The sequence below is a fragment of the Strongylocentrotus purpuratus genome, unplaced genomic scaffold (assembly GCF_000002235.5).
Source record: "Strongylocentrotus purpuratus isolate Spur 01 unplaced genomic scaffold, Spur_5.0 spur5_scaffold_10, whole genome shotgun sequence".
In the NCBI taxonomy this organism is placed as follows: Eukaryota; Metazoa; Echinodermata; class Echinoidea; order Camarodonta; family Strongylocentrotidae; genus Strongylocentrotus; species Strongylocentrotus purpuratus.
Window position 1 is genome coordinate 6640241 of NW_022145595.1, and position 13295 is coordinate 6653535.

At 37.8% G+C, this 13295-nt stretch overlaps 1 protein-coding gene across 1 annotated transcript; it reads right to left on the bottom strand.

Annotated features, from left to right (window-relative positions):
• Positions 1 to 4451: 4451 nt before the first annotated feature.
• On the bottom strand, positions 4452 to 12293 carry LOC115921636. Its single transcript, XM_030979317.1, has 2 exons — positions 11985 to 12293; positions 4452 to 5301 (listed from the first exon to the last, which is right to left on the bottom strand). The coding sequence occupies exons 1-2, from the start codon at positions 12189 to 12191 to the stop codon at positions 4591 to 4593; spliced, it is 918 nt and encodes a 305-aa protein (XP_030835177.1). The 5' UTR covers positions 12192 to 12293; the 3' UTR covers positions 4452 to 4590.
• Positions 12294 to 13295: the final 1002 nt, after the last annotated feature.

A 13295-nucleotide genomic window follows, 5' to 3' on the forward strand; every position in this document is an offset into this window, starting at 1 on the left:
ATTTATATTAAGCGCTTTATAAAAGCTAAATATTATTGTTATTCACTTAATCATATCATTTTAAATGAAATGAAAATGACTTTTTTTTTTACAGCGCACATGTTCACTACGTATGAGCTCATGGCATTCTAATTACGTTACCCCGGCTCTATAATTATCTGAAAACTTATTTGTTTCTTTCGTTGTAATTATTGCAATATTCTAATTTACTACGTCTAGGAGAATTTCGAATTTAGTTTTTCGGTTTATTGTTTTTTCTTTCTTATGTCTGTTATGTGTACTTTTCTCTAAGCGCCATGAGCACCGACAGGTGCACCTGTGAGCTATACAAGTAGCCATTATTATTATATCTAGGCTACCGATTTTACCACTTCACGGTGAACGTTTTATACCTGGATGGAGAGTGGCAAATCAAATCAATGTTAAAGTGACTTGGTAAAATTGTTGAAGGTTGATAAAATAAAAATTGCGTAATTTTTGGATGAAATGTTTCTCACTATATTCTTACTACTGTACTAACCCTCTAACAATACATGCACAACATCCTGAACACATTCTCAAACCACAAAGATATTTATGGTTTTCTTTGAAGGCGTCACTGTGCGACTCCCTCTTACAGTAATCTTCGCAACAGTTTTTCCATGAAAATGAAACATAAGACAGGCTTTTAAAATTCTTTCAACACAAAAATGTCTGGAGTGTAATAAAAAGTCGATTCATTGCTTTGTGATGATTTTCATTCACCTAAAAATTTATCAAATTGTAATAGTTTGGAGAATTTCCCCCAATTTTTATTATTACTAATGGTCTATTTTCACTCAAACTTTCAGATTATCTTTAATTGTATACATCTATAGCATTGAAGTCACTACCTTATCACCATTTTCTCTCATCTAAAAATGTTACCAATTCCCTTTAATGTCTTGTCCAACGACACTAGTGCTGCACGGGGACTCGAACCCACAACCTTCGCAATTTCAGTCAAGTGTTTACATTTAAACCACTCGAATACGGCACCTCTACAGTAAGTCATACATCGGTGACAGATAAGTGTATTTCTGTCTGGCCTTTAGATACTGTTTAAAGATGAAGTTGAGTTCTGGTCATGCGATTGCATTGTGAAAGAAACGGTGTGGAATCGACCAGAAAAGGTTGATCATCTAGCATATAAGAATTTGTGTGTATTGCAAGGTTCTGGAATCATCAAAATGATAAGAGATTTGGCCAAGTCTTGGTAAAGTTACAAACACTGTACACAGAAAGATGTATATGGGACTACACGAACCGTGGCGAAAAAATCCTACCCGGATTTTTACGATGTTTCATGTCATATTTAGAATATGAAGGCATTTGAAGAGCCATGCTTTTCAGGGAACATGTTTAATCTGATGTTCTTACACCCTTGCATAATAACAATAATAACGCTCACAAATTATTTGTTACCTCTTCCCAGAACTCAACCTTCTCTTTAAGTATCCCGGTGGATGTAGGACTACCATCGTTACAAACAAGTAAAACATCTGCTCTAAATTTCCCCGTTTTTTAAAATTTTTCCTTGGACGATATAGATTCAATTCTTGCTGACTGAATGAAATAATGTCAGCACACTTTGACATAATCATTACATTTTTTCTAATTTCTGACTTGATTTACGGCGAAGTCAACCTACCGATTTCCCAAATATTCTCAGCTCAGATTTCTTTCAAGTTGCTTTAAATGTTTTATTTTTGTTGTAGCCCTTAAGCTGACGTACCAACTGCAAACAGCTAGCTGATACATTTTGCCTCCCTGCTCATAACTTTCCGAATACTCCCTTCCACTGGAATAAAATTGTTTCCATCTATCTAACCTACTCAGGCGTGGACCCAGGATTTCTTAGGGGAGGGGGCCCAACATCTTTTTTTTCCCGAAAATTTGAAAATCGCGCAGGCCGAAAAGTCGCTCAGTGGGGGGGGGGGCAGTCTACATACCTTAAATAACTTCCAATTACAATCAATACCAACATCAATGACTGAGCAACTCCGTAGATAATTACACTATGAGAATATGTCATTATACGACAAATGCTGTACAAGTAAAACACACAATGTTGCAAATTTATTCTAGAATAATATAAACCGGAACCCAAATTCCAGAGCATACGTTAGATCACCCTATAATGAATTATCTTCAATCATTTTCCCAGGAGCACTTTATATATTGGATTTATTAAACTTCATTGATGTACATAAATATTCTGTTTATAAAAAAAATAATTTTACAATGCAATGTGACAAATCAATATTCGGGTTGTAAACATAATATATATATCATATAAATAAATGTACAATGCAGTTTATATAGCAAAACAGAAGGAAAATTATATACATCAGAAACACTCTTTTTTCTCTTGTTATAACATGATACATAATGCATAAAGTAAATAATATAAGGTACCATAATACAAAACTGAATATTTAGATATATAAAACCTAATAAAGCAATTTTTAAATAAATGATAACTCATGCTTTACAAAGTAAGTAAATGAGGTACGTGGAATGCCTAAAATAAATGACGTAATAGTACTTATATGCGACCTATACTGTAAAATTAAACCCAAAACATAAGAGTGTAATTTTTTACTTTGTTATTACATAGTATCTAAAAGTTACCCCTCACTGCAATTATGGTGAACGAACTTTATTGTCGAATCTTATTATAAACACGTACTGCCCTACAATTAGGCCTACCCCACTTATGACACCCTAGAATTAGTTTTCTTATCTAATCTCACAATATAATATAGAAAGGTTAACTATATTCAATTTAAAATACAAAGCTGGTGTACGTGTAACTTTGATTGCGTCATACAGCCGTTAAAGCCCGTCTGCACTAGTTGGCCAGGGGATTAGACCTCCCTGCAAGGTCACTGACAGGTGGTTATCTCATCAAATCAGCTCTCAATAAAAAAGGGGGATCATTGGGGACCAACAAGCACCGATTAGGCATCGTTTGCCGTATAGGGGGCGCAATTAGCTATAAACATGAAAAGTGATGAATTTCTACTGAATGTGTATAGTCCAGACTCTGGTCGGTTCTTCATAATATTCCCTACAATTTATTCAAGCCGCCGAAGATGGCGTTATCAACGATTCTTTAAAGGGACATTAACTCATATTATACGCTCACCTGTCAATCTTAAAGCTTATCAACACTAGTGTGGCTACGAGGGATAAGACCACACAGCGAGGTCGCTGACAGGTGGCTTTCTCATCAACTCAGCTCTCAAATAACATAAGAAATAGAGGATCATGAGGGACCAACAGGCACCGATTGGGGAAGTTTTCTATATAGAGGGAGCAAGTAGCTACAGGTAGGACAGTGGGGCTTTAAGCACGTTTTCGCCGGGCGTCCTCATTAGAGGTTAAGTCCACTCCAAAAATATTGTGTTTTGATCGGATGCAGAAAAACGTGAGAAACAGAGCAAAAAAAAATTGAGTAAAATCGGATAAAAAATAAGGAAGTTATGATTTTTTTTTAAGTATGAAAAGGTATCGGGAACAATGGAAATCACTACACAAATTACGAATTTGGTTATTAGTATTCATCAATTCCTTTATATATTTTTAATCAAAACTTGATTTCCCCATGCCTTTGCCCCGGTTAGATGATTTTTTTTTTATCATATTGCGTGCATGACATTTCACAAAATCTTTTATGAACTTTAAAGAGTCGACACTGTTTTCTGAATATTGTATATTCATAATCATTGATTTTTATATAAATAGTTAATAAAAATTCACATTTTTCATGATTTAACTGAAAAAATTACTCTTTATATTAGTGCATCCACGCAAAAATATTATACTATCAATATAACTTGGACGCTGGTGTTAGGAATAAGATTATTAGGGGAAAATGACACATTTATATTAACCTTATAAAGAAGAAGAAACATTAGTGGATAATGAGGCAATGACGTCACAGACTCATGAGTGAGTTGTCAATTTGTCTTATGATTGTCATATTGTTTAATGTCATTAAAACAAATCATAACTTTCTTAATAGCTATCCGATTTTGCTCAAACCTTTTTTTATTGGTCTGTCTGATTTTTCTGCTTCTTTGAATCAAAGCTATTGAAGTGGACTTGCCCTTAAATGAGTACGCCATCTTCGGCTGGCAACACAACTAGTAGGGGGAGGTAGCATATTGCGATGGTGTGGTGGAGACCAAAATTTCAAAAGGCCAGGGGGGTGTTTCACAAAGATCCTAAGTTGAACTTATCTCTAAGTTGAACTTAAAAATTATGGAAAGCCGTTAGCATCCTTGAAAATATTTTCTAAAAGTTATTTTAAAAGGCATAAAATATTGATTCAAATCATTCATATTTTCTATTACCATGGGAAATTTCATGTTCTTGATGTGGAATTTATGAAAAGTCTAAAATACTTGAATTTTCGCTTTTTAATATATTTCATTACAAGGCTACAAATGGCTCTCCATAATATTTAAGTCCAACTTAGAGTTAAGTTCGACTTAGAATCTTTGTGAAACACCCCCCTGATTCTGGACTAGTGGTTGTACTGAAGATGCCGTTTCGTCATAATCATCAGGGCGGTGTTGCGATGCCCTTATCCTTAATCCTTAAAGACAAACTTATGGTGGGGGTCACTGGCGTCTTCGTCTCCTGCTCGGTACCTCCCAGACCTCCCCCAAAGCAAACCGGCAGCTGATTCCTAAACTCTGTCAGTCGGGACCAGATGATTATGGGATTGAGCACCGGGCTCAGGCATAAGATATTAAAGGAGACCCTGTCCATGTGAACGAACCAGCCTCTGTCTCCATACAGCTGCAGCCCTTCCAAGATCTCCACGACACTCATCGGGACCCAACACAAGCATGTCGAGCCAACCACGAGGCCGAACGTGAGGACGATCTTCTGATGAACTTTGATCCGTTGCTGGAGGAACCTGTCCGATTGTGCCACATTTCTCGACGTCGACGATATCCTCTGATAAATGAAGCCATAACACGTTGCAGTTACAAGCATGGTTGACCAGAGGACGATTGTCAGAGTGAGCCTGGCAAGGATAGTCTTGATGTATTCTTCGAATTTGACGAATAGGTAATAGAGGACGAAGACAAGGAGCCAACTACAGAGACAGACCATAATCGATCGACACGGGGTGATAATGTCACGATTTCCGAAGGGGTCCACGCGAAAGACGACGAATCGTTCGACAGCGATTGCAAGAGTTGTCAGAATGGAGACTATCAAGGCAGTTGCGAAGAGGAGTTCAGTCCAAGGTGTGGGCGTCAGCTGTACAAGGATTTGAGAATAATAGGAAGGTAATATCACGTCCTTATGATTGTAACACCACAATGTTATTGTTTTTACTAAACATGTTTTTACTAAAAAATAGGTAGATCCTAGGTCTAGACTCTGTCGATCATAATCGTCAATTATTCCGCTAACCAACAATTACCAGACACGCCTTCTGTCTTTGTATTATAAAAACAATATGCGTGATAAAAGGTAGGACCGTTCATTGTGCACAAATTTAGGAGGAATCTCACGGATTGACAGCAATGGTTCCCTTTACAGTTATTATTGATTGTTCTCATCCGAAAGAACACATTCTGCGGTAGCAATTTGAGAAATTGTCTACTGCAATTCAGATAGTGTAGAATTTAATGGTCCGAAAATATATTATTGTCATGATTGTGGACCTCGAAAATAATGTACTGTATAAGCCTGCCATAAATAATTATTTTGTAAAGTGCCTCTTCGAGAGAGGCTGGTTCCAGATTTAAGACGAATTGTTTATTTTCCACTGGATCGGATGTCTAAACTAATAAGAAACCGACAAAAAACTAGTGTTTAGAACTTCTAATTTAAACTGAAGATCTGACATCCAGTTGTACGTGTTTACGTTACCCTTCAATTTCTTCCAATACAGGCGTGTTTCTTCTGCCGGCCCCCAAACGAGAGAGAGAGAGAAAAGAGAAAAAGGTAAGAGGACGTAGGAAGAAAAAGGAGCAAACAAAGAATTCTTTTTTGAAAATTCAGACAAAGATTAAAAGTCGAGAAAGGTACAACGAATCATCTTTCTCTAATAATTTAATGAAACGTCAAAGCTTCCGCGCTTTGCGCGGGAGGGGGAAAACTGAATTCGGACATGGATTAAGATTCGAGAACGGTACAACGAATCGTCTTTTTTTCTCTAATAATTTAATGAAACGCCAAAGCTTCGGCGCTTCGCGCTGGAGGGGAATCACTGAATTCAGGCAAGAATTAAGAGTCGAGAACGGTACAACGAATCGTCTTCTTTCTCTAATAATTTACTGAAACATCAAAGCTTCCGCGCTTCGCGCGGGAGGGTGAAAACTGAATTCAGGCAAGAATTAAGAGTCGAGTTCTAACGGTACAACGAATCGTCTTCTTTCTCTAATAATTTAATGTAACGTCAAAGCTTCCACGCTTCGCACGGGAGGGGGGGGGGGGGAACTGAATTCAGTCAAGGATTAAGAGTCGAGAACGGTACGACGAATCGTCTTCTTTCTCTTATAATTTAATGAAACGTCAAAGCTTCGCGTGCTCACTACCGCCCCCTAAAATAAAAAGCTAGCTACGCGCTTGTGTTTCTAGTCTCTAAAAACGAAGGCATCAGTTTTTTAAGGTTTATATCAAATTTTACCCACTTGTATCTACCAAGTGGGTAAAGGTTGATGAAAAACCTTGAAAAAATAATTACCTTTTTCTTAGAGATAAAAAATACGCATAGATAAGAGGAAATTAATGGTAACTTTCCATTTCATATGACCTTCTTGAATATTGTCGGGGAATATGACGAAGATGAGATGGTTATATGAAGATTTAGATAAGATAAGTTTCAGAATATAATGAAATAAAATAGAAGCAGTATTTTAATTATGATACAAAACACTTAAGAGTGACATTCATATTTTCACTTTACTATCTCCTGGGACTGTTGAAGATATCTTTGCCACAATTTCATATTAATTAATTCCAAGTTGGAGGGATGCGAGGGATTTTCAGATGAAATAAAAAAAAGACATGATTTAATTTTGTGATAACAAATTTCTATGAGTAAAAGGGAAGTATATATTTTACAAAAACCTATTTGAAAACAAGATATATAAATTAAAACATGTAATATATCAAAGTGGAACTTGAGATTTCCAACATCTGGGATTGAATGTAAATGATATAGTTAAGTTATGAAGCACTTCCAGTCAGCTGGAAAAGAAATATGAGAAAAGAGAGTGATACAGTTCACCAGGCGCGGATCCAGGGGGCCGAGGGAGCCGAGGGAGCCTTGCCCCCCCCCCCTCCCCCAAAAAGAGAGAGAGAGAGAGAGAGAGAGAGAGGGGGGGAAGGGAAAGGGAAAGAGGATATAAAGGGAAAGAAAGAAGAGGAAGAAGAAAAGAAAAGAGGGAAGAAGGAGATCGAGGGCGAGGGGGAAGGGGGGCCGAAAGGCCTTGCCTCCTAGGCTGTTGCCTCCCCCCCCCCCCCTAGCAAAAAAAAAAAGAGAGAAGAAGGAAAGGAAAAGAAAGAAGGAAAAGAGGAGATAAAGTGAAGGAAAAAAAGAGGAAGAAGAAAAGAAAGGGGGATATCAGTTGCGATTTTTCCGCCAACAAGTTGTGGATCGGGGGGACCAAAAGGCCCTTGCCTCTCTCCTCTCTCCTGTCAAAGAGAGAGAGAGAGAGAGAGAGAGAAGGAAGGGAAAGGGAAAGAGGGGAGCTAAAAGGGAACAAAAAGAGGAAGAAGAAAAGAAAAAGGGTGAAAAGAAGGGGAGATCAGTTGTGATTAAAGATAAACTTGAGTTCTGGTAATGCGATTGCATTGTGAAAGAAAAGGTGTGGAATGGATCAGAAAAGTTGATCATATAGCATGTAAGTAATGGTGTGTAATGCAAGGTTCTGGTGTCATCAAAATCATCATAAATTTGGCAGAGTCTTGGTAAAGTAAAATTCACTGACACAGAAAGATGTATATGGGACAACACACATGGTGTCGGGCTAGTACTACCCTGATTTCCTTATGTTTCTATGCTCATTACTCAGCCAGTATACATTTTCTTCCAAAATTGTTTGGCACATGACATTTATTTGTTATCTTGAACATTTACTGTAAGTTTCGTTAGATTCTGTGAGAATTCATTTTCTTTTTTTACCAGAACTCAAGTTTATCTTTAATCCAGCCAACAACATGTGGATCGGGGGCCAGAGAGGCCCTTGCCTCCCCCCAGCAAACTGAAAAAAGAGAGAAGGAAGAAGGGAATGGAAAGGGAAAGAGGAGAGAAAGGGAAAGAAAATAAAGAGGAAGAAGAAAAGAAAACGGGGAAGAGAAGGGAAGATCAGTTTCGATTTGTATCGCTTCTTCTTTCATCATTGTACAACTATGTATTCATAATTTTTTTTTATTTTATTCCTGTTTGATAACAATAATATGAATATAATCTCATAACAGCAATAAAACAAAATGCAATAGAAAACTATTTTTCAGGCAGAAAGTAACGCAAAAAACGATCATGCATTTGCATGTAAGTGTATCATTAGAATACTATAATTATTCATATTGTTTTATTACATCTTGAGAAATAGTATGCATGCACGATTTTGTGGAACTTTTTTGCGTATTTGTATGAAAGAAAGCGTTTAGAACTTACAATGCACATGATGCGATTTCAGGTGCAATTTATTGTGTGAAACGCCTTGTCTAATACTCGAATACTCTTTTACAGATTTTTGACAGTCATACTGTGCAAACCGAACAATTTTGTTTATAATCATGTCAATCACAACCTTTCTAAACCTGACCCAATATGGGACACGCACGGCCAGGCACTAGTGTAGGAAATCTTCAAATGTTAATCAGTTATATGACAAAATAACCTATTTGTTGCCTTACGAAAAAGTATATATTTAGTCAGGCCTGAGTGGCAAAACAATTACTAGTATTGTGTTAAAAGGAAAAAACATATTTGATGACATTCCAAATTCTCCAATAACCAATACGATAGGAGAGTGAGTACTCCCTTTTGTTCTTCTTCAAAACTTACTCAATAAAAAAAAGTATTATTAGCTGGCCCCGGATGCTTGAGCCTTTCACAAAACGCAAGTAGGTGTCTCAGGCCCAGACCTGAGGTGTCTTTCCATTTTCATGTTGTTGCTCTGTGCACGCTATTTTGTATGAGAGGGTGGAGTATCCGCCTATACAACTTTAATCGTACACAACTACAAGTTGTCTTTCTTGGCATGTTTGTTCCAAAGAACATGCTACGTATACATTTGTAAAAGTGATATAGTATTAAAACAAAAGGTCTTTTCACTCTGGTTCTGAAGGGTATAAAACACAACTTGTAATCATTATTATTGTTATCATAATAATGTTACAGGTCAATAAGTCTACTTTTAAAAACTTAATACCGAGCCCGACATCTTTATTATATCACGTACGACAATGACGTGTTTTCATACATAAAATATTTAGGCTGATCCTATTGAAAATGGTTATTGATTTACAGTATCTGGCCATCTCAGATACATAACTATTTGATATGATCGCCGAGCAATAAAGAACTCTCACTATGAACTCTCACGCTTTCGGACAAAGAAAGCGGACAAAATATACAGTTCCTCAGGTAAACAAAGGAACATCCCTCCACTGCTATTATGTAAAAAGGAGAATATGCATGTGACACCTGTTCTACACATTTTTACATAATAGCAGTGAAGGGATGTTCCTTTGTCTACCTGAGGAACTGCATATTTTGTCCGCTTTCTTTGTCAGTCATGTTCATAGTGTCTTATGGTACGGCTCCTGCAAGAGCCGACGTATGCTGATAAGGATTCACAAATAGTGTTTAGGGCGGGTTTCGAGGGAGTTAGCGTACATGACCATGATGACACCCACAGAAACTAACCTTATTCATTACCTAACAAAACATGAGGAAGGAGTCCCTCGACACCATAGGTGTCAATTTACATTTTCTTTCTCGGCATTTAGACTTTTTAGCCATTATAATGCACTGTGTGGACTTAAAAATCTCAGAACTTTCTTCCGGCGGGAGTGAAAGCCTGGTGAAAGCCCTCCTTCTCACGTTCTGAACAAGATGTGGGTGTTATGCTTCGATACGACAGGCGTGGGATATGCTTTTGCGCCCCTCTCGCCCTCCCCCCACCCAACAACGAGACCGAGCGCCAGATACGCCACTGGTCACCACTGGCGTACTGATTGGGGGGGGGGGGGGGGGGGGCTTGGGGCCAGTTGCCCAAATACAAACGTGGTTTATTTCTTATTCGATACCAGTGATTTATAAATGATGCTGAAATGACATGATTTTCCGGGATTTTTCCTCACTTTTTTGTAAATGATACTTTTTTTTATGCGTTTGTTGAAAAATGAAAAAGTCCCAAATTTATAGTCAGGTAAGAAATATGCTTTTTCAGAGGCCTATATGTCAGGGCCCGCGGATCGGGAGGGCTCGGGGGGGGGGGGGGAGAGGCTCGAGCATACTCTCCTTCACTTTTTTTGAAAAAGTAGGCCTACATGTATATCAAACAGAAATAGAAAGAAAGAGAGAAAGAAAGAAAGAAAAGTGACCTGCCAGTGTCACAAATAAGGTATAAAAATATGCCCATCTGACCGTTATTAAATGCCCATAATCCCTGAGCTTCCGGGGGCTCCGCCGCCCCTTGAGCCCTGCCGGAGGGGGGGGGGGGGGTAAGAGCACCCATTTTTTTTTTTTTTTTGGGGGGGGGGGGGGGGGTCTCACTTCGTAAGAAAATATTGAGCAGTGATTTATCCAGCCGGTGAATAAGCAGGGGGGGGGGGCGGGGTGGGTAATGGAAAGGAGAATCACTAATTCGTTTTGGTGTTTGCGATTTTTTTTTTTGTTGTTTTGTTTTGGGGGGGGGCCGCTTTTGTTTTTTGTTTAAAAAAAAGGTTAAATATATGTATTATCCTATGTTTTGGGGCTGAGGGGGGGGGGGGGGGGGGGGCAGGCCGGAAAAATCGCCATGTGGATCCGCGCCTGATTGCACTTGTATACTGGAGAAAATTAGGCTTGTATCTAACTTTTACGTCTAAATCTGATCCAATGGAAATTGTTTTTTGACGCTACGCATACATTTTGTATAAAACGATAGGGAGCCGTGTGGATTCTATCACCGACCCTTTTAAGATTAAAAAAACCCCGAGATGCCCCGCGGTCCGGACTTTGATAAACCATATCCAAGGTATAAAGGAAGTTTGATATGTGTTCTTAAACAACAGCAATATATTAATCAAAGTAAGGCGTAAGTTCATGAAGAGAGAGGACAAAGTTACGTCAATTAAAGGTAATACAAAGTTTTGGTATATCGCCATGAATTTTGTTCAGATGAACATATTGGAAGCATTATGCGATCCTACAATATTCTGTGATGGTTGTCGCGGTTGAAATGGAGTCTAAAGTGATGAAATTGTATATAATAAACGGTTTATGTTGTATAGCTCCCTCTCACGGTCAAGATATTAATTTAGCAATAAAACAATGTTTCTTGACTAAAATCGACCAATTGGCTATTCCCGTTTGGAAATTATATATCACATCTACATATTCTGAGATTTGCATGGTCGCAGCTACCATTGTATGGCCGTTTTACCAAGACATTAAAAGAAAGAGATGCGATGAAATTGGCAACAATAGTCAAATTGACTAATAGCCATTATAATACCAAACGAACAACAACGTAGGCGTTATTTGAAATTTATCAAAAATTACCGGAAGCACCGGTAAATGTTTATATTTAATTTTTCTCGAAAACAGAAGTGTTTTAGGGGCTAAATTTTGTAGTGCTTATATTAAATCTACAGGGGCATCCAAATATATCAATATTGTAAAGAATCACTATCCAGCCAATTTTCAAAATTTCCCAAAACGTTGTATTACCTTTAAGAGAAAGAGATTGAAAGTGAGACGGTTTGAGACTTACCCCTTTGATAAGTCTTGGCACATAAGTCATCACAATACCCATCGCTCCGATGAAATCGCACAGAGAAAGATGAAAAGCGAAAATATTTTGCTGTTTTCGTAACGCAGCGAAACCCAAGATGGCAGACATCGAAAGAAAATTCAAGACTACCGCTGAACCACAAATTGCCAGTGGGAAAATAAGCGAGACAGTATCCAGGGCACTCATTGTAATAATATTTTTGATTATCTCGTGAAAAGTTTTTAAAATATTTTTGAAGCACTAAATCAGTGAAGTTAAAATGTAGATATGGAAAATTTCAAATAAAAATTATGTTAAGCAGTTTTACCGACTTAAAAAGTGTAGACACTTAAATGCTAACCATCCGTTACTTAACATCAATTGTTTTAAAGAAAGATAACATTCATAATTATGTCCTTCTAAACAGCCTCCTTGTGCCTTCGCAAAACCCTCCTGAATAAAGGTTGTATGATATATTTTGCACAAAGCTGACGATGATGAGGTTCTAACTTGGTGCTCAGTAGAGAACATACTAAGAAACATTACGTTATATAACTGCTCAGCCAAAATAAGATTGTGTGTGTGCGAGTGTGTGTGTGCGCGCGGGCGTATGTGTGATTTGCGTAGGGGCCATAGACAACTAAAGTAGTGGCGTGTGTTGGTGTGCGTGTGTGCGGGTGTGGGCGTGTGTGAGCGTGTGTCGCTGTCATGTGATTTTTTTCCCACCTCATCTTCAACAGTATTCAAGTGGTAGGAGGCGGGGCTATTATAATTTTAGTAGGCATGGCATAAATTATTGCTTACAAATAAAATTAACGGTGATTTTAACTGACAAAAAAACGAACCCCCCCCCCAGTAGATATTAAGAATAACAGGATGAAGAAGAAGAAGATTAAGGAATCATAAACAAAAATTAGCAGATCTCCATTTTCTCCATCTTTGTTGAGCAGATTATAGTAACTAGTTATAATCATTTTTTTTTTTTTGGGGGGGGGGGGGGGCTGTCCGATTATGGTTTGCTTTCTTGAGGTTTTTTTATTTTCTACATTCATGGCTTCTTGTATTTCCGTATTAAACTTTTCTTTCGTTTGATAAAGACAAAAAAAAAGACCGGTACTATATTCTTTTTTTTTAAAACCACAGCTTTTTGTATTTTTCCATTTCCTATATAATGATAGAGAGGCACATAAATACCTACGGGCAGAATAATACTTGGGTTTTTCGTCTCTTGCCCAAATAGCAGCTTTTAAATGACCAAGCGAAGTTTAGGTGAGCACATGCAGAAGACAACCTATCCATTGGAGTCCGACG